A 23,355-nucleotide genomic window follows, 5' to 3' on the forward strand; every position below is an offset into this window, starting at 1 on the left:
GATGATGATGATGATGATGATGATGATGATGATGATGATGATGATGATGATGCATACAAACACTTCTCTGGAGTGCAAAGCAGATATGCTTCAGTTGCAGAGAAGTGGTCAAGATGGGGTCAGAGATTAATGGAAACCAATGCAAACTCTTCAAAAGGCAATTTGTGAAATTAAAGCTTTTGTGGGTTACAATGTATCCCATAGTCTGGGAGCCCCATGATTAGTAACTGGACCCATGCACACCACTGGCCATGTAAAGGATGAGTTTCAACCTCCCAGCATCAATGACAGAGCATATTAACATGAAGAAAGTGTGACCCATGGGCTGCATATCCTCACCAGATCCCACTTTTGTGGCCTTGAATCACTTCACCACCTCTAAAACCCTTCTGAACTCCCAATAGTTGCCGTGATTTTTGCACTAAAAATCTCCCCAAAATTGCTCCCAAAGCTCCCAGAAATGTATGCAAATATGCAAGGACAGCCCTTTTCAATTCCTCCAGACCCACCCAGAACTCCACCACTGCTTCTCAAACAACTATTTTCTGCTCAGCCTCTCCCCCAAAATGGAAATGGAAATATACACATACTTTTCAAGACTGTGTTCTTGCCCTGGGATTCCTCCCCAATGCTGGAGAATTGGGTCCATACCCTGAGATTTGGGAATCCTAGCTGGGAGGGACTCCTATTAGTTGTATTTCACCAGAATCAGAAGTGGTCCAAGCTTGTACCAAACCAGAAGGCAGTAAATTCAGGCTCCACTTTTTCCCTCTGAGACTCTTTGCCAGTTGTACAGATTGCCAAAATGCCAAAATGAGACAAAAAAAACCCCAGAAAACACCCCTTTGTTTGCATGCATGCATATATACATATATACATATCTATATATATATATATATATATATATGCAAACAAAGGGGTGTTTTCTGGGGGTTTTTTGTCTCATTTTGGCTATATATATATATATATATATATATTGGTCATTTCAGGATGTGAAACAGTGTTGGGAAGTTCTTAATTAACCGTGAATGATGACTCCGAGCATTTTAATGAAGTAGCAAATTTAAAAGCAAATTTGGCACAAACAGATTGGCCCAGGGGAGACGGATCCGACAAAGACGGTTCTGGGGGCCACAGTTTACCCACCCCTGCACTGTCAAATAAATAAATTGCATGCGCAGTCTACACTATAGGCATACCTCGAGGTTATTTTCCTCCCAGAAAGGCTCCCAATTTTCAGAAACACCCCCTCGCCTACAGGCCACTATATACCAACACAGCACCAGTAGCCTTCCAGTTGGCACCAATTACTTCCCCCACCTACTACACCCACCCACCCGCCTGTCCGCAAGATGAACAAATTTGCTTCCAAGTCTGAATAAATTCCCATCAAATGAGATGACATTTGAGCCTGCCATAAAACTGGTTGCCACATTGAAAACAGTAGTATTTTATGCCGGGGGGGGGGGAGACACACACACAAGAGACTCAAGTTGAGAATAACCTCTCAGGGTTGTGGTCAGAAATTTGGATTTGGAGAGATCTGGGGCAAGAGCAAAGCCACGTCCACAGCTGCAGCGTATCTCCAGCTCTTTATATAAAAAACAGGTTACTAAATGCAACACAGACTGCATCTGCACTGCAGAATTAATGCAGTTTGACACCGCTGTAATTGCCATGGCTTCATGCTATGGAATTCTAGGGTTTGCAGTTTTGTGAGATATTGGCGGGTTACAGACGGGCAAAAAGGGATGTACTCATGACGTCATGAAGGTAGAGCCTTCAGACGGGCTTTACCTGAATGCCGTCATGAACACGCCCCCCGCACGCCCCAAGTGGGAAGAAGCGGCATTAAAAAGGTGCTGCTTTTTTCCGCTTCTTTTTGATTTGCGGCGTACCTGCGCAGCTCCGTCTGTAAGCTGCTGCACCGATACGTCAGAATTGCTACGCCGCAAATATAAGTTGCCGGTTTAAAAGCTCCGTGTCAGCTGCGTCCCATAATGGGTCGGGGTCCCGGGACATGCGTGGTTTGCAGCCAAGCTTTAATTGCAACATCCGCTGCCATGGAGCTGTGGAAGCTGAGGCACAGCTGCGGCGCATTTTAAGCCTCGTAACCCTAACCCTAGAGCCACTTGTGCGCATGCGTTGCTAGAACCACGGGAAGTTGTAACTTTTGCCGGCGGATGTTTTGGTTGTAGAAAGTGAAAAGGGAAAGTTTGGGATTTAAAGTGACCCCCTACACACATTCCTGCGGCATTTTCACCTGGGAACGGGCACAGTTTGGCTGCTCCTGGCACAGCTGTGTGGCGGCTCCCCTTTGCCACCAGGCAGGATGGCTCAGCCATCCACCAGCACCCCGAAAAAAGGCAGGGGGACGTCTTGGTCTCATACTGAGACGGCTGACATTATAGCTATATGGTCCCAGAAACTGGAGTAACTGCAGAAACTGGAGCAGTCCTACCTGAATGCTGACACATATCGAGACGTGGAAGAAGCCATGAGAGCTGCTGCACCGGTACACCAGAATTGCTACGCCGCTAATTTAAGTTGCCCATTTAAAAGCTCCGTCGCATAGTGAGTTGGGGTCTTGGAACATGCGCAGTTTGCAGTCAGGCTTTAATTGCAACGTCCGCTGCCATGCAGCTGTGGAAGCTGAGGCACAGCTGCGGCGCATTTTAAGCCTCGTAACCCTAACCCTAACCCTAACCCTAACCCTAGAGCAACATGTACGCATGCGCTGCTTGGAAAGTTTGGACTTTAAAGTGCACCCCTACACACATTCCTCTGCCATTTTCACCTAACAATAAAAAACGCTAAAACTGTAAATATTGACATATGTACAAAGGAGGTGAGGGGAGATGGCAGGGGGACAGCGGTGGCAGCGGAGACAGCTGTGGCTGCACATTGCAGATTCAGCAGGAGCGCGGGGACCAAAGGACAGGAGGCATCTATGATGCTGCTGACACTGGCCAAGTGCAAGCGGACAAGGATGCCAACACCAGCTGATCACCAGCTGGCAGGAGACCACCATTGTTTTAAAGGGGCTTGGGCACTTTAAATGTGCCCATAGGCTTTCTGCCGCCGCTGCTTAGCCCTGCGCAGCTGCGCATTCGCCAGCCGGCAAAGGAAAAAAAAAAGAGAGACCCCGGAGCTTGAATGTGCCCAAGACCTTTTGATGCCCTCTAAACTTGCCCCCAAAGGCAAAGGGCAACTAGAGAGGGCCTGGGATCAAGGGGCAGGGAGCACTGACAAGGCACTAGGTCCCATGATGTCCCATAAAGACATCATTTCGCCTCCCAGGGCATGTGTTTCCTCCCAGCCCTATCTACTCTATTCTACCCTTCCTGTTCTCTCCTCCCACCATGCCTGGCTCACTGGTCCCCAAACCAGCAATCTCCAAACTCTGTCCTCCCAGGCGTTTGGACTTCATCTCCCAGAATCCCCAGTCACCTTGCCCTGTGGTCTGGGATTCTGGGAGATGAAGTCCAAACGCCTGGAAGGACAGATTTGGAGATTGCTACCTCACACCACTCCTGCCTAGCTTTAAAGTCACAGGGAAAAAGTTTAAAGGGGCTTGGGTGCTTTAAATGCGCAGACAGGCTTTCTGCCGCCGCTGCTTAGCGAAGCTGCGCACCTCTCATGCGGCAAAAGAAAAAAAAAGCCGCGGTTTGGGCCGCCCGTGAGGAAGCTGCCTCTCTTTTTGCAGCGTCCTCCGAGGCGGCGGTTTGGAAACTCCGGGTCTGAAATGGACCCAGGTGAGGCATCTTCACTGCCCCCGTGTGGAAGCTCCAACACCTGAAGCACGCCCCCGGGGCGGGCCGTCTGGAGGCTCCGCATTCAGCTGAATACACCTCCAAGACGTCCTCCCCTGCCCGTCTGTAACCCGCCATTCTCTGTCAGAGAGCTCTGGGGCCACAACAAACTACAAATCCCAGGGTTTCCATCAGACAGGGTCACGACAGATAAAGTGTCAAACTACATCAGTTCTGCAGTGTAAGCAAACAGTAATGCAATTCTGCATTACAAGCGGACAGCAAGTAAGTTGGACCATCAAAAGCAAGCCTCCAATCCTTGCCAGGGGTGAATGCAAGAATTCTTCCACTGCCTACTCAATGTCTCTCTTTTATTTATTTAATTAATAAAGGGAAAACCTACCTGGCATCTCCTTTTGAAAGGTTGGTGTTCAACGGGTGAAGAATCACTTTGTTTGCATCCACGTCCACCACACATTTTGTATGTAGGTCTATTTCTATTAGGAAAAATAAAGTGGGGCGGGGGGGGGGGGGAACGTGTCAGAAACCAATTGTAAAATCACTGCAGTTTAGAATTCCATGCTTTTCCCAGGTTGCTTTCTTCGTCCTACTGCTTACCCACAGCATCATATTGGCACAATCCTGCTGTCTGCAGCTGCAAATTTGGTCATGCAAGCATTACAGGGTTGTCCCCAGCTACTTATCCTAGCTTCCAAAAAGCATAGAGAACCTATCAAAGTCACATTTGCAATGGCATTATTAGCAAGCAAAATGGTAGCCAAGAATCAGACAATCATAAAATCTTAGCATTGGAAGGAGTCATCTACTCCAACCCCACGCCAAGCAGAAATACATTTGAGAGAAGAAGAAAATAAATAATAATAATAATAATAGGGTCAAGGGTTGTCATATAGTTGCTTAGCATCTGATAACAATCCCAACACAAATGAGGGCTTGTCTGCACTACCTACAAACCCCAAAATGTCTCCGGGCTCACTATTCACATTACACAGGCCCAAAAACCCCTCTGCACAAATCTTGCCAAGAAAACCCTATGACCGCTTTGCTTTTGGGTCGCCATAAGTCGGAAATGACTTGATGTCAAACGACAATTAATTCCTTCATTAACTTCCTAGACCTGATTCCCACTACCTTTTAAACTGGATCGCAAATTGATTTGAACCGGTTCAAATGACTCTAGTTCCCACTTGAATTGATTCTTTGAAGTGATTTGAAGGGGGGGTCACACGCTAGACCCATTTAACTCGTGTCTTTTTGATGCTGATATTTTCCGCGTCTTTTTTGATAAATCAATTCTGCGCAAGTGTGAACCAGATGCGGATCGCAATTGATTTAAATTTGCCCTTCGGCTGGCTGGAGCGGGTCATTTTGAACCGTTTCATTCATGAATGTGAATCACAAGTGGGTTATTTTACAGGGAAAAAATGCGATCGAGGCAACTGTAGTGGGAGCCACACTCCACTATCGAATCGATCCATCAATCTGGATCGCAAACTGCTTTTTTTGTAAGTAGGAATGAGGCTCTGGAGATCATTTTTAAACATTATTACTAGCAACAATCCAGCCTGGTGCGGTGACTTTAACTTTTTTTAATTACAGTGTGTCCTCGCCTTACGCAGGGGATCCATTCTGGATCCCGCCGCGTAAGGTGAATTCCGCCTATGCTCGAGCCCCATTGGAAACAATGGGGCTCATGCGCAGCGGTGCGGGCGTGTGCAGGGCGCGCGCCCATTCAATTGAATGGGACGCGATGCCCCTTCCGCCCCGCGCGTGCGCCGCAGCTTGAGCACATACGCTCAAGTCCGCGTATGGCGCGGGCGCACTGTATTCACATTTTTCATTATCCAGCTGCTTAATACAGTCTTAAGAATATTAACACTATTTTATCATTTTAATCTTTAAAGTGGTTCACCTGCTTTAACAGGAAACTGCCCAGAGAACTTTTCACATAGAACAGAAAGTAATATTTGGATAAACAAATATTTGCTTATTTCCACCCATAATAGTTGTTATACAAAACATGAAAGCAGATTTTTTTAAAAAATAATTAATTATTTAAAAACAAACCTCCATACTTTAAGAATAATGCAGAAAATACATGTTGCAAGCCTTCGAAGCAACATGTATTTTGTGCACTATGGTTGGTCCAATTAAGATGTCACTATTTTGTTAATTTTGGATGTTACTGTATTTTGCTATGTGGAAATTAAACCAGCACAAAAAGTCAACCCTGGGTTTTCAGACAGCGACGGCTGTACAAAACGGTGGCTCAAGTGGATCCATGCGCCTCTCTGTTCTCTTATGAAGGAGATCCTGTGATGTTCATGCAGATAAATTCAAGGTGACAGAATCTCAGGGACACAGACAGGGGGAAGGGAGGACAGAAAAGATGCTGAGCTGTCTCTAGCACAGTCACCTGGATATTCAGGTAATGCCCAGCACCTGGCATGGCTGTTAACCTACCCTCACCTTCCCTCCCACCTTCAATCTACTACTAATTGGGATTTGAAGTCATGCCACTATTGGCATACAAATACATGTATCAGGTGCTTTGCTGCAAAGATGGGCAACCTCAGCAGGTTTGGGAGCCAGTTTCCTCTCCACTGGATTCTCTAAGGACTGAACAGACTCCTCCAACCCAATTCAAATCATAAGTGGATAGGAATCCACTTCTGGTTTTGGAAAAATGTAGGAAAAATCTCTATGATTCTATGACATGCTCTCAGCCTCAGGGGAAGGCAAAAGCAAACCCCTGAACAAATCTTGCCACGGTAACCCAATGACAGGTTTGCCTTAGGGTTGCTCTAAGTTGAAATGGCTTGAAGGCACACAACGCAATGTACATATTTATATGTATAAGAGAGACTATTTAATTTAATAGCCCCTGAAGAAGACCAAATGATAATAAGACTAGAATGCATTGAGCTTTTTAAGAAGTGAAACTTTTTCAGCTTTTTAAGAAGTGAAACCCTCACATAGCACATGGGACTTTGTCTGCTTTCATTCTTCTACAACGGAACAGTTCTACAGATAACATGGACTGCTAAAAAGGCAAATAAATGGGTCCCAGAGGAAACCAAGTCTCAGCTCTCCCTAAAAGCCAAGGCTGTCATACTTTGACCACATCATGAGAAAACATGACCCAACTGCAAAGATAATAATACTTGGGAATGTAAAAGGGAAGAAAAGATGAAGACCACATTCCAGATGGATAGATTCAGGGCCATAACAGACCGGAGGATTGGGACCATAGCAACCGCACGCCCTATGCTGTCTTTTTCTGAAGCTGCCTGAAAAGGAGCAACAAAGAGTTGTTCCTTTTTCGGGAGGCAAAAAGCTGGCTTTGTGCCCACATGGCGGCCACAAGTCAGCTTCATGATGCTCTAACAGCGTGCAGCATCATGAAGCCGCCTCCATATAGATGGCTGGGTGGGTTGCGAGCAAGTGGCGTGGAAACGCCATGCTTCCTCTCCAGTTATATTACCACCTGTGGCTAAAATCACCATGCCTCTGCAACAGCTGCTCTACTGTATAACCCATCATCACATAACTACATGAATGTTCCTGAAGGTAGGAAAGGTGCGTTTGGAACTGCTGATACAATCAAGGAAGCCACAGTTATGAGTCTGCAGATTCAAGGACTACTGATGACCAGTGATTTGGAGGTCCCTCATTCATAGAATTGTAGAGTTGAAAGAGACCACAAGGGCCATCATAGCCAGGGTTGTTGAGAAGGAATCTTGACTTGCCAGTTTCCTATCTGGGCGGCAGGAATGTGTTACCCTTGTGATCAAACTGAGAAGGTTTTTTTTTTTAAAATGATAGTTTGTTACAGTTTTGTTTATGTGTTTTTTTTTAATGATAATTCATTACACAGTATTGTGATTATGTGTGGGTTTTTTGTTATTTGAGGAGCAATATATGCATAAAATCATAGAGTTAGAAGATATCACAAGGGCCATCCAGACCTGCCATGCAGGAACTCTCAATCAAAGCATCTCTGACAGATGGCCATCCAGCCTCTGCTTAAAGATCTCCAAAGAAGGAGACTCCACCACTCTCCAAGGGAGTGTGTTGCACTGCCTAACAGCTCTTACTGTCTAGATGTTCCTCCTAATGTTTAGGTGGAATCTCTTTTCCTACAGCTTGCATCCATTGCTCTGTGTCCTAGTCTCTGGAGCAGCAGAAAATAAGTTTGCTCCTCAATATGAAACCCCTTCAAATATTTAAACAAGGCTATCATGTCCCCTCTAAACCGTCTCTTCTCCAGGCTAAACATACCCAGCTCCCTAAGTCTCCCTTCATAAGGCATGGTTTCCAGACCCTTCCCCATTTTGGCTGTCCTCCTCTGGACACGTTCCAATTTGTCAACATCCTTTTTGAACTGTGATGCCCAGAAATGGACACAATATTCCAGGTGAGGTCTGACCAAAGCAGAATAGACTTGTGCCATTGCTTCCCTCAATCTTGATACTATACAGTCAGCCTCAGCATCCATGGGGGAATACCAAAATCTGCAGATCCTCAAGTTCCATTGTCTCCGATGGTGGTGCATGCATGTGGCTGTGCCGCCATTAGACACAACCCCAATTATCCCCAGTGGCAGTATGTGCACACAGCTGCACCACCATTTGGGACAATGGGACTTCAATGGCAGCGCAGCCATGTGCACGCAATGCCATGGCACATCGGGGGCTGTTCCTAATGGTGACGCGGCCACATGCTCATGCTCCCATTGGGCACAACACTGATTTGTCATCAGCAGATGCTTGAACCCATGGATGGCAGGTCTGCGGATACCAAGGACCAACTGTACTTCTATTGATAGTGTCTATTCATAGAATCACTGTAAGGCAAAGGTCCAAAACACACTGCAGAAATAAACTAGTTTGAGACCCCTTTCACAGCTCTGGCTGAATACTAAGATATTCTGGGAACTGTTGAGACACTGAGCCTTCTTTGTCAGAGCACTCTAGTGCCACAATAAACTACAATTCCCAGGATTCCCTAGCACTGAGCCATGGCAGTTAAAGTGGTCTCAAACTGGATTATTTCTGCAGTGTCTTTTGGAGTGAAGTCAATTTGATAGCAGTGAACAACAACAATATCCAAGATCCAGTATAGTGAAGTAAAGTCTATTGAGCTTGGGATTTATAACTATTTATAACTATCACGCCAAATGAACTCCAGCCATCACAAAGTCCACTATGATAGAATCATTTTTGACTTATGGCAACCCTAAAGCAAACTTATCATGGGTTTTTCTTGGCAGGTTTCTTCAGAGGGGGGCTTAACATTGCCATCCTCTGAGGCTGAGAGGATGTGACTTGCCCAAGGTCACATAGTAGGTTTTTATGCTCAAGCGGAAATTGAACCCTGATCTCCAGAATCATAGTCCAACTCTCAAACCACTGCACCATGCCAGCTCTTTATAGCTCTGCAAAAATCAACATGGGAAGGAAAGTAAAAAATTTACATTTCTATTTGCATAAATAATAAACTGGTACCATGACATGCAAAATTTAACATGGTCTCGATGACTTCTAGTTGCCCTCAGAGTTTCAATTAATATTTTTCCCCACCAGCAAGGCAACATAGTACAGTACTTTCTTTCAGACAGCGATTGTTAATTAGGGATGGGCTACTAATAGCCCAGGGCTGGAACACCTGCTTCACATGCAGAAGGTCCTGGGTTCAATCCCATGCAACTTCAATTAGGATGAAGGAGCAGCTGATAGATTTCTGCTCAAGGAACAGAGCAGCAGCTGCCAAGGAAGGGAGAAAATGCTGAGATAGATGGACGGAGGGTCTGACCTCATGCAACACAGCTACTCAGAGAGACCAAGAAAATATAGAGATAATGGCCTGTTACAGACTGCCAAAATAAAGCTGCTTCGGGTCTCTTTGGAGGTATGCTATTTAAATGATGCATGGGTCCTAAGAGTCCAGAGGTCGCACCAAAGCCACACTCCATTCCTAAGCACTGGAGTGCAGCTTTGGTGCAGCTTCTGGATTCTTAGGATGCATGCATCATTTCAATAGCATACCTCCAAAGAGACCCGAAGAAGCTTTATTTTGGCAGTCTGTAACAGGCCAATATTGAATAAAATGGTTTGCAATCCCATACAGAAATCAAAAATGCTAGGGAGTTCGGGGGCTACAACTCCAGAAAACCTAAAACCAGCATTCTGGAAACTGCAGTCTGAAAAGGTAACTTTGTCAAGCTCTGGACAGTCTTCATTAGCAGTTCTAGTACACAGAGCCCTTAATATCTGCTGGGGTTTGGTTCTAGGATCCCCTGTAGATATCAAAATCCATGGATGCTTATGTCCCATTAAACACAATGGCATAGTGAAATATATCATATTGCATCACATTTATTTGTATCTCGCTCTTTTCCCAGTACTGGAAAGGGCCATACAATGATGTGCTCAGTACAAAATGGGAAAATCAAAGTTTGCTTTGTGCAATTTAAATATATATTTTTAATATTTTTCAAGCCGTGGAGGTTGACGGTATGGTACTAAACTGGGTTCCCGTGAGGGTTGTAGCTATGGGGGGGCGCAAAATGAGGGCATTGCCCTTCCAAATAACAAATCTGCCCCCCCTCCCCAAAATTTTCCTTCTAATTCCAAATTTCTATCATTCTAGAGCGAGATATTGAAAACATTTCACACCTAGGACTCTTAGGTTTGCGTGTTCTTCTTATTCCCTTGGTTGCTTAGCCTGCTCCTTTTCTTTGGATGCTTAATCTATATATTTTTAAAAATTGTTGTTGTGTACTTAAAGTTGTTTTGACTTATAGTGACTCTAAGGCAAACCTATCGTGGAGTTTTCTTGGCAAGTTTTGTTCAGAGGTGGTTTGCCATTGCCATCCCTGGAGGCTGAGAAAGAGTGACTTGCCCAAAGTCACCCAGTGGGTTTCATGGCTGAGCAAGCAATTGAACCCTGGTCTCCAAAGTCTTAGTCTAACCCTCAAACCATTATGCCACGCTATCTTATTTTATGCTGAAAGTTATTATTGAAGTGCTAGAAATCAGTATCCAAGAGGTCACACTGCTTGAACACATTGGGACTGACAGAGAGAGAGAGCTCTGCTATCCACTTTTTTGTTCTTTTCCATTTTAAAAATGGGTCAATGTATATATATTTTTGTAAGCTAAGAAGGCTCATGGACTGGAGGACTGTGGTTTGAGCATTGAACTAGGACTCAGAAGACCAGGGTTCAAATTCCCACTCTGCCATGGAACCCACTGGGTGACCCTGGGCAGTCACACTCTCTCAGCCTCAGAGGATGGCAATGGCAACCCCCTCAGAAGATTTGCCAAGAAAACCCTGGGATAGGTTTTCTTAGCATCGCCATAAATCAGCAAACAACTTGAAGGCACACAGCACCAGCAAGAAGGCTCTCAGAATACAGCAGGATATTTATCTGAAGAAATATGTATATATTTCATATTGTATGTAAGCAGCACAGAGTGAAAAGCAAGATGCCAGTTCAGACCTAACCACCAAGTTAGTTCCTGGAGGAGCCGGGATCTGAATGCAGTCCAAAACCCAGTCTGCATACTAAACCACCCTGCCCTTCCTTTTAAGTAAATATTGTCTGTTCTGAAGAGAGAGACTTCTGAAAGCAGCACATGCCGTAGCAGCTTGCTAGGACATCCAGCTGGAAGGTTATGCCTTGAAGCAGTACAAAATAATGACACTTTCTCTGGACTACTTTAGAAAGAACTAAAACTATGCTCCTTCTGCAGGTATAATTGGAATTAAATGTTTGTTTTTTACAGTGGGCCCTTGGCATCGGCTGGAATTTGGTTCCAGGGCCTGCCTTGGATTTTGGCATCCATGGATGCTCAAGTCCCATTATATACAGTGGGGTAGTAAAATGGCATCCCTTCCATAAAATAGCAAAATCAAGGTTTTGGAATGTATATATTTTTTGAATATTTTCAAGCCATGGATGGTTGAATCCATGGATAAAGAATCTATAGATAAGGAGGGCTGACTGTAAATCTTACCAAGATTTGCCTTAGGGTTGCCATAAATTAGAAATGAGTTGAAGAGACACACAACCACAACCATTGCATCATCATAAATGAGAGATTTGTGAGGGAGATTTTGAAAGATGGCTCTTTCTACTTGCCATGACTAAATTTCCTAGCTATGCAGGTGCTGATAGACACATCTTACACATGTAGCTGAGGCATGTCATTCAAAAAGAAAGTTATTGCAGGTAAGAATGAGTGGTGCTAAGTAAGGATAATCTTCGTAGGAAATCCACTAGAAGGTCTGTTCAGAAATCCCATCAGTGCCTAAGTGCCACTGTTAAGAAGAAGTGACAACAGGTGTTACGAGTGTGGCATCATTATAAAACCAGTGTTGTATATTCAAGAGTTCAGCCTTATATAGGAAATTCATTGTGTCTTTAATACACAATGCAAAGTTTCTAAGAGATTTGTGCAAGTATAGATTGAGCAACTGACAGAATTTCAGTAACTCTGTTGTGACTTGAGACACTGTATTTGTACATAGTGACTGTACTTTATTCTTCACTTATTAAAATGCTTATTGTTGTTGCTGCTGTGCACCTTCAAATGGTTTATTACCTACGACAACACTAAGGCAAACCTATAATGGGGTTTTCTAGGCAAGAATTGTTCGGAGGTGGGATTGTCTTTGCCATCCTTTGGGGATGAGAGAGTTTGACTTACCCAAGCCCTGACCAATGCAAAGGGCTGCTAGTTGACATATGAAAAAGAGAGACAGAGATAGACAGTTTTAAGAGAGAGACTCCAAAGCTTCACCAGGGATTAAGGAAACCAAGTCTTAACAGCAAGTAATGTGAGATAACCACATACAACCCTCCATTTCCTCTACCAACACATGATGTTTTTCCAGATATTTTTGCAGCGGCTCAACTAAGAAGGAAAAGCTGAACTGAGTCTACCATTGGTGGCAAGTGTAGGTCAAGTCAGCAAACCGCCTGCATGCAACACATTGCCAAGAGTGACAATCGAAGGCACAATCCAGGGAAACCTCATCCAGCACAAGCTGCAAAGGAAAAAATACAGCACCACAAGCAAAGATTTGCAGAGCTCTTGTTCTGGTTTCCACCAGACTGCCCGCAAAGCAAGATTGGCTAGCTTAGATCAGGTTGGTTTAAACCAACGGTTCCCAAACTCTGGACACATAGATGTTTTCACTTTGTGTCACAGAATTCCTTAGTGTTGGCCAAGATGGCTGGGCTTCTTGGAGATGAAGACCAAAAGACCTGGAGGACCAACGTTTGGAAATCGTTGGGTTAAACCAGGGGTCCCCAAACCTCAGTCCTCCAGCTGTTTTAGACTTCAAGCCTCAGAATTGCCAGATCTCAGAAATCCAGTTGGCCAAGTTGGCAAGGGCTTAATGGAATTGAAGACCGAAACACATGGAGGTCTGAAGTTTGGGAACCACTGGTTTAAAACATTGGTTGAAACCAAATTATTTTAAAAAGACCCAAACACTCCTGAGTTTTAAATTGATTTTTTAAAAAGCCTGGCTATTGTTGCTATTTTCCAACTTTCATACTGGGACAACAGTGACTGTTTGAAGCTAAATATTTTAATAATTTATTGTTGTTGCTGTGTGCCTATTTTCCGGTTTATAGCGACGGACCCTAAGGTAAACCTAAGACACCAAAGGTACAACTTTATGCACAACCATATGCACATGTGAATCCATGCACATACATAACCCATATACACCATGCATGTCCATGTGCTGTGTCACTGTTGTTGTTATTGTTGTGTGTCTTCAAGTCGATTCCAACTTACTGTGACACTAAGGCAAATCTATTATGGGTTTTCTTGGCAAGTTTCTTCAGAGTGGGTTTGCCATTGTCATCCTCTGAGGCTGAGAGAGAATGCCTTGTCCAAGGCCACCCAGTAGGTTTCTATGGCCAAGCCAGTATTAGAAACCTAGTCTCTAGAGTCATAGTTCAACGCTCAAATCAGTACACAATGCGGTTGTTCAGTGTTAGACCAGTATCAGTTGTCTCCCCATATCCAAAAAGGAAAAAAAAGGTTGAAGGTTACCTAAAAAATGAAACTGAGAGAGGGATTAAAAATTGTCCTTTATCTGCTCTGCAGTTGCCCATCCCTACTTTAAACTAAGGCTGACTTTCAGTCCCAGGTGTTGTTTTCCAATGGAACTTTTCAATAAAAGTCCCAGAATAATCCAGAATAAAATTTTCAGGGACTTTGGTAATTGGCTTGTTAATTATGCATGGAGACATCTGCTGAAAAACATACAGCACATGTGCACAGATCTCCTCTGGCAGGTACATTAAAAATGCAAACGACAATTATGTTCATTTTGCTTTATTTGGGGGATCATGGACGATGGCAAAAAAAAATGTACTTAATATGTACCAATGAAACCCCATCATAGGATCACCATAAATTGGAAACGACTTGAGGTCACACAAAAGCAAAATAATAATAATAGGATTTCCTGCATGGCAGAACGGGGTTGGACTGGATGGCCCTTGTGGTCTCTTCCATCTCTAGGATTCTAGTATTATTATTATTATTTCTTACTTGCATAGATCATGATGGGGAACAACAACAGACCAAGAAATATACAACTAAGAATTTTGTTTATCTGGCCAGTTTGCTGGCCTTGAATTGGAGATAATGTTGTTTTTTCAACCTGCTCCTAATTTCAAAGCTGGGTTTTTTGCAGTGAGTTGTAGGTTGACTCAAAGGCCAATGGGCCCCATTCCAACTCTATGATTTTGTACTCTATTAATCATTCATGCCATACTTTTTATTGTAGTAATGACTACTCTTTAAGAGCAGAGCCAGTAAAATAAACCAGCAATAAGAGATGTCAGGAACCCTCGTAAACTGTGTGGCTGCTGTCACGGCTTGCAGAGACGTGGTCAGTGGCTATCCAACCCAGACGAACGCGACTCATTCAAAATAATCCAATTACTTTCTCTCCGAATTGACTTATTCAACAAGCAACGGCAAGAGAGTGCAGCCACCTCTCTTGTCATTGCGTGTTGAATAAAAAGATTTTATGTACAGTGCTGTGTAAATTTACAGCGCTATATAAATAAAGCTTAATAATAATATAATAATAATAATTTGTGAAGATTGTGAGCTTTTGCAAGGCACTGTTCTATTTTAAGCAAACCTGATACTACAGCGCCACATGCTCAGCTGCTCCATTACATGGTTTTCCCTGGTTTTTACTCCTTCTGCCAGGCGAGTTGGTTTTTTTATAAACAGAGGACACTCAACATTTGCTAACAAACCATGAAAAAAATCATTTTTTTTCTTTGTTTGGGTTTTTGTTAAAATAATAATTGAAACCAGAACCTACTGGGGTTTCTTATATTGCCAGCAGACTATTGCATGTGTCACATTCTTTAGAAGTATAATTAACAAGAAGATTCAGACCGTATAATGAAAAACTTCATCTCATATTAGGATTTCCAAATGTCCTTTATTAAAAGGGATGCCCACTATTTGAGGGCTAGAAAGCTTTTCTTGTTATATAGACAACAGGCAATGACAACAAAAATCCACTGTGTGATCTTTGGCAAGCTACACACTCTCAGTTTCAGAGGATGGCAATGGCAAACCCCCTTTGAAGAAACATGCCAAGAAAACTCCTTGCCTTAGGGTTGCCATAAGTCAGAAATGACTTGAAGGCTCACAACAACAACAACATTGTGAATAGCTCTTCCCGGATTGTCAAGCTGCTTCTTATGAATTTTGACTGTCTTCAAAGGACATTTTTAAAATTGGGCAGTACTATCTCATATTCGCACGCCCATTCAATACCTTTTCATTCCAAAGAAGGGCAATGCAACTGTGGAAAGATGAGCAACGCAAGAGGAATGCAACCAAAAAGAGGACACACAGAATCACGAGTTCTCCGGGAGGAAAGGGTGTTAACCCTCTTGTGTAAACAGGTTCTTGGTAAAACTAGGAAATCTAGTGCATGCTGTGTAATTAAGAAGGAACACAAACACACAGAAGCGGATCTGCCCTCTGAAAGGCCCAACTCATTCCATTCTTCTCCATTAGCACATCTCCATAAACCAGAGACTGAGAAGCAGTCAATCCAAAGCAGGGACGACAACCTGCATTTTGTGTGACACACCAATCCAATCTCACAAGTTCCATTATCCCCAGCCAGCTTTGACAACTTGCTGGGTTGCTTATTACTTAAGATGATACAGTAGACTCTTGGTATCAGCTGGAGTTTCGTTGCAGGACCCCCCCCCCCCCCATAGATACTACAGTCTGTGAATGCTCAAGTCCCATTAAATACAATGGTGTAGTAAAGTGGTGTTCCATATATAAAATGGCAAAATCAAAATTTGCTTTTTGGGATTTATATATTTTTAAAAATATTTTCAAGCCACAGATAGTTAAATCCGTGGATAAAGAATCAGTGGGTCCAGAGAGGTGACCATACTTAGTAAGATAACGTTAAGCCATAGTTCCTAGTAACGGCCCTCAACTTTCTGGGTGTTTTGGACTTGAATTTTTAATAGTCCCAGCCAACACAGCCAATGTTAAGAGAGAATCTAGAACAGTGGCTCTCAACCTTCCTAATGGTGCAACCCTCTAATACAGTTCTTCATGTTGTGGTGACCCCCCAACCATAAAACTGCAGTGTCTCGGTTCCTAAGACCATCGAAATTATGTGTTTTCTGATGGTCTTAGGCGACCCCTGAAAAAGGGTCATTCAACCCCCAAAGGGATCGCGACTCACAGCTTGAACATTGTCTCCAGTTCTGGGCACCACAATTCAAGAGGGATATTTGGAGCACATCCAGAAGAGGGCGACCAAAATGGTGGAAGGTCTGGAAACCGCCAGGCCTTATGAGGAGCAACTCAGGGAGCTGAGCATATTTAACTGGGAGAAGAAAAAGTTAAGAGGTGATTTGATAGCCATGTTTAACTATTTGAATAGTGACATACTGAGGATGCAGCAAGCTTGTTTTCTGCTGCTCCAGAGACCAGGACACAGAGCAATGGATTAAAGCTACATGAAAAGAGATTCCACCGAGACATTAGGAAGAACCGCCTGACAGTAAGAGCTGTTTGACAGCGGAAGGCGCTGCCTTGGAGAGTGGTGGAGTCTCCTTCTTTGGAGGTCTTTAAACAGAGGCTGGATGGCCATCTGTCCGGGATGCTTCAATTGTGTATTCCTGCATGGCAGGCGATTGGACTGGGTGACCCTTGGGGTCTCTTCCAACTCTATGATTCTATCATTCCATTATTCCATCTTTACTAACAACAACATGCAAAGAAACTTGAGAGTGCAAGAGCTGATGGTGCTCACTGGAGGCTGGATGGTCATCTGTCAGCAGTGCTTTGATTGAATTTTGATTGAATTCTGGATTAGCAAGGGAGTAGAACTACAGCCAACTTGGACCTTTGACCATTCTGGAAAAGAAAACATTCTCATTTACTAAAACTGAGGCTGTACCTTAAGAATACGAAAGGAAGAGTTAAAACGCCAGAGGTAAAAAAAAGCCCTGAATGACGGGGTAGCCCAGTGCAAAGATTACTAAGCGGTCTTCGCCAGATAAGAGTATTGTTAGAGAGAACAATGGCATGCCTTCGACATTCCTCCAAAATGCCGTACAAGCTTTGGTACAAGCGACATTTCAAACACAGAAAGAGGACTGATCCAGGATTCTCCCTGCCTGCCTGAAATGCATTTCACCCCAAAATCTACCAGTTTAAAGACATTATCAAGCTCCAGCTACAACTCACACACTGATATGCACACACTTTAGCTATGAAACAGAGCTACATTTTGCTATCACGCGCTACATGACTTTTAACGGAAGTTTTAGCAGTAAAGTTATGCGCTTTACTGTTAAATGCTTTGTGGTTGCTGCGTGACTTCAAGTCGTTTCCAACTTACGGCACCCCAAGGCAAATCTATCATAGGGTTTTCTTGGCAAATTTCTTTAGGGGGGGTATCATTGCCATCCTCTGAGACTGAGAGTGTGTGACTTGCCCAAGGCCACACAGTGGGTTTCCAAGGCGGAGCTAGGAATCAAACTCTGGTCTTCAGAGTCATAGTCCAATGTTCAAACCACTATGCTACACTGGGACAAAGCAGATACAGTGTTAAAATTCATATCATACCAAAATTTTAAGTACACTGCTACCTCGGGTTACGAAATTAATTCGTTCCGCCATTCCCTTCGTAACCCGAAAATTTTGCAACCCAAAAAGGCTTTCCGTTAGCGCTGGAAAGCCTATAGCCGCGCTTCGCATTTGAATTTCGCGCCGAAATGAATTTCGTAACCCGAAAAATAGTTCGTAACCCGGAACAGTTTTTTCCAATCCAACTTTTTCGTATCCCGGAAATTTCGTAACGCGATCATTTCGCACCTGACACCTAAGTCATGGAGGTTTTAAGTTGTCAGTTCAATACAGACGGAATTTATTCTTCTTAAATGTATTTTACTTATTTTCTGTATATCCCGTCTTTCCCCCCGGCTGGGAGCCAAGGCTACTCAGGTCGAATGTGAGTAAAGGAGGCAGCTAAAACTGAAAATAATCAGACTGCCTTCTCCTTTTTGCTGGAGAGAGAGCTTCAGAGAGAGATATGAAGCTCTGACATTTTTTTCTGAGCTTAAACTTAATCCTTTCTCAATGAATGTACAACTTTTACAAGCTTGATCCGCTCATGCAAAATGCAAAGTCTTCAGGAGAAGTATCTTCTCCCCAAGCCGTCAAGCGTAAACATGAAAAAGGTACTTCATCAATAAGTAATAAAGGAAAAAGATATGTATGCAATTTCTCCAGGCTCAGAATAGAAACCTGCCTGTTCACCCCAATCCTCATGCTTTGCCACACCAAAGAAATTAAATTGGCAATTAAAGGATGTTGCTTCAGAGGTTTCATGCCCAACATTTTTAGCAAAGCCAATGGTTAGAATAAATGCACTAACAATGTAGTTAGAATAATTAAAGGTTAGAATAAATGCACTAACACACTTTGGAAGTTTTAACTTTCTTGATATCCTGATATTACAGAATATTGTAATTCATTTGACATTCACCTTAAATTACAAAAAAATAATGATGAGCAGAGAGCCAGTGGTTTGAGTTTTGGACTACAACTCTAGAGATTAGGGTTCGATTCCTGTCTTGGCCATGCAACCCTCTGGGTTACGCTGGGCAAGTCACACTCTCTTAGCCTCAAGGGAAAACAATGGCAAACCTTCTCCAAACAACTCTTGCAAAGAAAACCCCAGGATAGGTTCCCTTTAGGTTCGCCATAAGTCAAAAGTGACTGAAGATACCCAAAAACGTCAACAAGCAATCATACAATAACTTTGTAAAATGAGCGAATATCAGTTTGGAAACTTTACTTTTGGGACATGAGCTTTCCAAATCCCTCAGCCAGCATAGGTCTCTTCATGTTTTTTAATATATTGAATTTACAGGCTGACATGTTAGTAAATCTGTTGAATTTATATCCTGCCTTTCTCCCAAATGGGAGCCATGTTGGCCGGGGACATCTAGGAATTGCTGTCCTAAAAAGTAGTTTTCCCAAACTCTGGCAAAGATTATTTCCCTGCAACTGGCAGACTGAAGGCAGCTTGCACCAAGAGAGCTCTTGATTAAAGTATGGTAAGATAAGCACAGGGGGCTTTCTAGGGGTGCATATGCACTGAGACCAGGGTTCGAATCCCAGCTCAACCATGGAAACCCACTGGGTGATTTGGGCAAGACACACACTCTCCGGCTCAGAGGATGGCAATGGCAAACCCCCTCTGAAAAAACTTGCCAAGAAAATAATGTCAGGAATAAACTCTTCTAGAACATGGCCACATAACCTGAAAAACTCACAAAAAAGCTATGGATGCCGGCCACGAAAGCCTTCGACTTCACATTGCCAGGAAAACCTCAGGAGAGGGTTGCCTGAAATTGGAAATGACTTGAAGGCACACTACAACGCACATCCAGAAAATGCTGCACAACTGCACTGAATGTTCAAACCAACCTCAGCTTGTTAAAACACATTGGGGCAACTACCATTTATAAGACGTTTTGCAATGTCAAAGACACCTGTAATCTCTTCCCTTCCTCCTCCAGTCAAACTGTCTCAAACAGGACACACCTCAGTTGTAACATTGTGAGAGTATCTCCCTTTACAGCTCCATGCGCCTCCTATTACTTAATCGCACGGTGACAACTGTGGAAAGCGACGCCAGCAAAAACGTGACTTGCAGCAACGGCACCTTGCTTGGTTTTCGTATTTCCCCCTTACGGACAAAAACGCACACGTTTCCTAAGTGCAATTGAAGCGGGATGTGATACAGTCATTAGGTTTGGATTGAACTGGAACAGTGTAGTGCTTACCTGCAAGGGCATTGCTGCATTTGTGTGTGTTTTTTCCTGTGAAGTTTTGCAGGAAGTATTGTGTAGTGGTTTGTGTGTTGGATTATGACTTTGGAGATCAGAGTTTGAACCCTGACTCAGCCAAGAAACCCACTGGATGACCTCGGGTGACTCACACTCTCTCAGCCTCAGAAGACAGAAGCGACAAACCCACCTCTGAACAAATCCTGTCAAGAAAACTCCTTAAGGTTGTCAAAAGTCGGAAATAACGTGAAGGCGCACAATGAACAACAGCCATTAAAAGTATTGGGGGAAAGGTGTAAAAGGGAAAGCTTGTTTAAAAGGAGGAAAACACACAGCAAAGAAAAAGGATAACATTATAAGGGGTACAAAAAAAATACCCCAAGCTCTCATCATTCACATATGCAAGGGACACTCAAGACATACTGACTCAGGGTGTATCCACACTGCAGAAATAAAGCGGTTTGGCACCACTTTAACTGCCATGGCTCAATGCTACGACGTTTCTGGGATGTGTAGTTCTGTGACATTTCGCCTTCCCTGTCAGAATACTCTGGTGCCTTCAAGAACTACAGATCATAGAAGTCCACAGCATTGAGCTGTGGAAGTTAAGGTGGTGTCAAGCAACTTTATTTTTGCATCCGAGAAAGTAGGCTCAAGTCTTTGAAAGCTCGTGATTTGTTGTCGATTTTGGCGACTGGCAACCCTAAGGCAAAGGGTCTTCTTGGGAAATTTCTTGCAAAAGGGTTTGTCCTTGCCATCCTCTGGGGCTGAGAGTGTGTGACTTGTCCAAGTTCATGCTGCCAGCTTCTTTCTTTCAGCTAGTCTCAAAGGTGTGACAAGATCCCTTTGCATACATTTATTTTTTCAATGTGACACCATCCTCAGTTTGTCCTCCAAAGAGAGCCAGAAATCTTGTGGCAACATAAAACCTAATACAATATATTTTATCCAGCATATGCTTTTGTGGACTCCAGCCTACTTCATGAAATGCATCCATCACACAATCCAACAGATGAAATGGGCTACATCCCTCGGAAACTTTTGCTGGTTAAACCTTCTTAGTTTTTAAGGTGTCACAAAACCAGGGGAGGAACATGTGGACACCCAGGTGTTGCTAGACTGCAACGGCCAGCTGCTTTCTTTGCTTTCCACGGCTGATGGAAGTTGCAGTCCAACAGCCTCAGAAAGGTGGAAATGCAAAGGTGGAAATCATGTAGCCTTCCAGAGGCTGTTAGACTGCAACCGCCATCAGCCTCTACACTACAGATTTCCACCTTTGAAGCATTTGTTGCCACAAACAAACATGGGTTATAACCCCTGGGAAATTTCTGCTCCAAGAGTTCAGTTGGTGATGGGTTCTAATCATGGAGGAAGCATCTACATCAGTGACACCAGGCCAACGGTCAGGAATACCAAGAGCTTAAGTCCAAAACACCCGGAGGACCTAATTTTAGGAACCATTCATCTACGCTGTAGAAATAATGCACTTTGACACTGCAGGAAGCCCTCCGTATCCCCAAATCCTTTATCCACGGATTCAACTATCTGCGGCTTGAAAATATTCCAAAAATACAGTCATCCCTCCTTATCCATGGATTCTTCATCCACGATTCAACCAGCCACCGCATGGAAATATTAATATACATATTAATTCCAAAAAGCAGTTTTGCACCTTTTCACTATGCCATTGTATTTAACGGGGCTTAAGCATCCATGGATTTTGGTATCCATGGAGAGTCCTGGAACCAAACCGCAGCAGATACCAAGGTCTCAATGTGTTTTAACTGCCGCGGCTCCAGCCAAATCCTGGGATTTGTAGTTTGGTCAGGCACCAGCGCTATTTGGAAGAGAAGGCTAAAAGTCTTGTATACAAATCTCAGCAGTCTATAGGTTGGAGCTACAGCTCTTAAAGCGGTATTGAACTACAGTACATTAGATATAGACGCACTCAGGAGGCTCCGAAAAGTTCTCTCCTCCATGCCTCCAGCCCTTAGTTTCACGATGAGAGGTGTCTCTTTGGTCGAAAGGGGTTTCTTGCTTTTTCTCATCTTCTTCCATCCTCAGTGATGGCTAATGGTGCAACTCAATTGCACCTTCCCACATTCCTACTTCATTGTCCCTTAAAGCAACTGTGACACTGGATGCCAGGATTCAAATAACATCTCTGCCACCTTGGGCAAGTCACACTCTCTCAGCCTCAGGGGAAGGCAATGCCAAATCCCCTCCAGACAAATCTTGCCGAGAAAACCCTGTGATAGGGTTGCCGTAAAATTGGAAACAGCTTGAAGGCAGACGACGACAACAAACCTCTTTATGCCCCGCACTGCCCTAATGATTTTCTTTTAGGGTCAGATTGAAGATAGAATATAGGGGCTTCCCTTTCTGTCCCATTGAAGCCCACTTCTTTTGGGGCAGATATTGCCATCTCCTTTCTTTTCACCACCTTTTTTTGAGGGCTCTCCTTCAACCCCCCAATTCTAGGTCTCCCAATGTGACTAAGGTCAACATCAGCTGGAAGCTGACCATCGACTCACGCTGGAGGCCCAGAGAAGCGTTTTCTCTAGGGATTTCTAGGTCCTCCAGCGCAAACTCTATGGTCAATGTCGGCTGAAAGTTGACCACAGAATCATGCTGCAGAACCTAGAAATGCCCCCCAGAAACCAAGCAATGGTTTTATCCCCCCCAAAAAGCAATGCTTTTAGCCCTCCCCAAAACAAGCAAGGATTGACACCTCCCCCAAAACCAAGCAAGGATCGCAAACCCTCCAAAAACAAGCAATGATTTAAACCCCAAAACCAAAGACTACAACCCTCCCCACAAAAAAACAAGTATTTAACCCCCCAATGAATCATTGCAACCCCCCCAAAAAACCAAGCGATGATTTCAACCTCCCAAAAATAATGAATGATTGCAACCCCCCAAAATAGGACCAATGGTTTCAGCCCCCAAAACAACCAGTGATTGCAAAGCCCTCAAAACAAGCAATTATTTAACCCCCCCCAAAAAAACATGGAATCATTGCAACCCTCAAAAACAACCAATGATTTTAACCCCAAAACAAACAATGACTGCAAAGCCCCCCAAAACCAAACAATTATTTTAAACCCCCCCAAAATCAAGACATTATTTTAATTCCCCTAAACAAGGAGAGATTGTAACCCCTTCAAAACCATTATTTTACCCCCC

The 23,355-nt window shown here is 43.7% G+C and overlaps 1 protein-coding gene across 5 annotated transcripts in view; it reads right to left on the bottom strand.

Moving 5' to 3' along the window:
- Positions 1-23,355, bottom strand: part of KIF13B (kinesin family member 13B) — a 208,059-nt gene that overhangs the window by 179,535 nt on the left and 5,169 nt on the right. For all 5 annotated transcript variants that reach the window (XM_042445221.1, XM_042445211.1, XM_042445238.1 and 2 more), the window contains exon 2: positions 4,156-4,249. In XM_042445221.1, the coding sequence (XP_042301155.1) occupies positions 4,156-4,249 (94 nt within the window). The remainder of the gene's footprint in view (positions 1-4,155; positions 4,250-23,355) is intronic.

Source organism: Sceloporus undulatus, chromosome 1 (genome assembly GCF_019175285.1).
Source record: "Sceloporus undulatus isolate JIND9_A2432 ecotype Alabama chromosome 1, SceUnd_v1.1, whole genome shotgun sequence".
Classification (NCBI taxonomy): Eukaryota; Metazoa; Chordata; class Lepidosauria; order Squamata; family Phrynosomatidae; genus Sceloporus; species Sceloporus undulatus.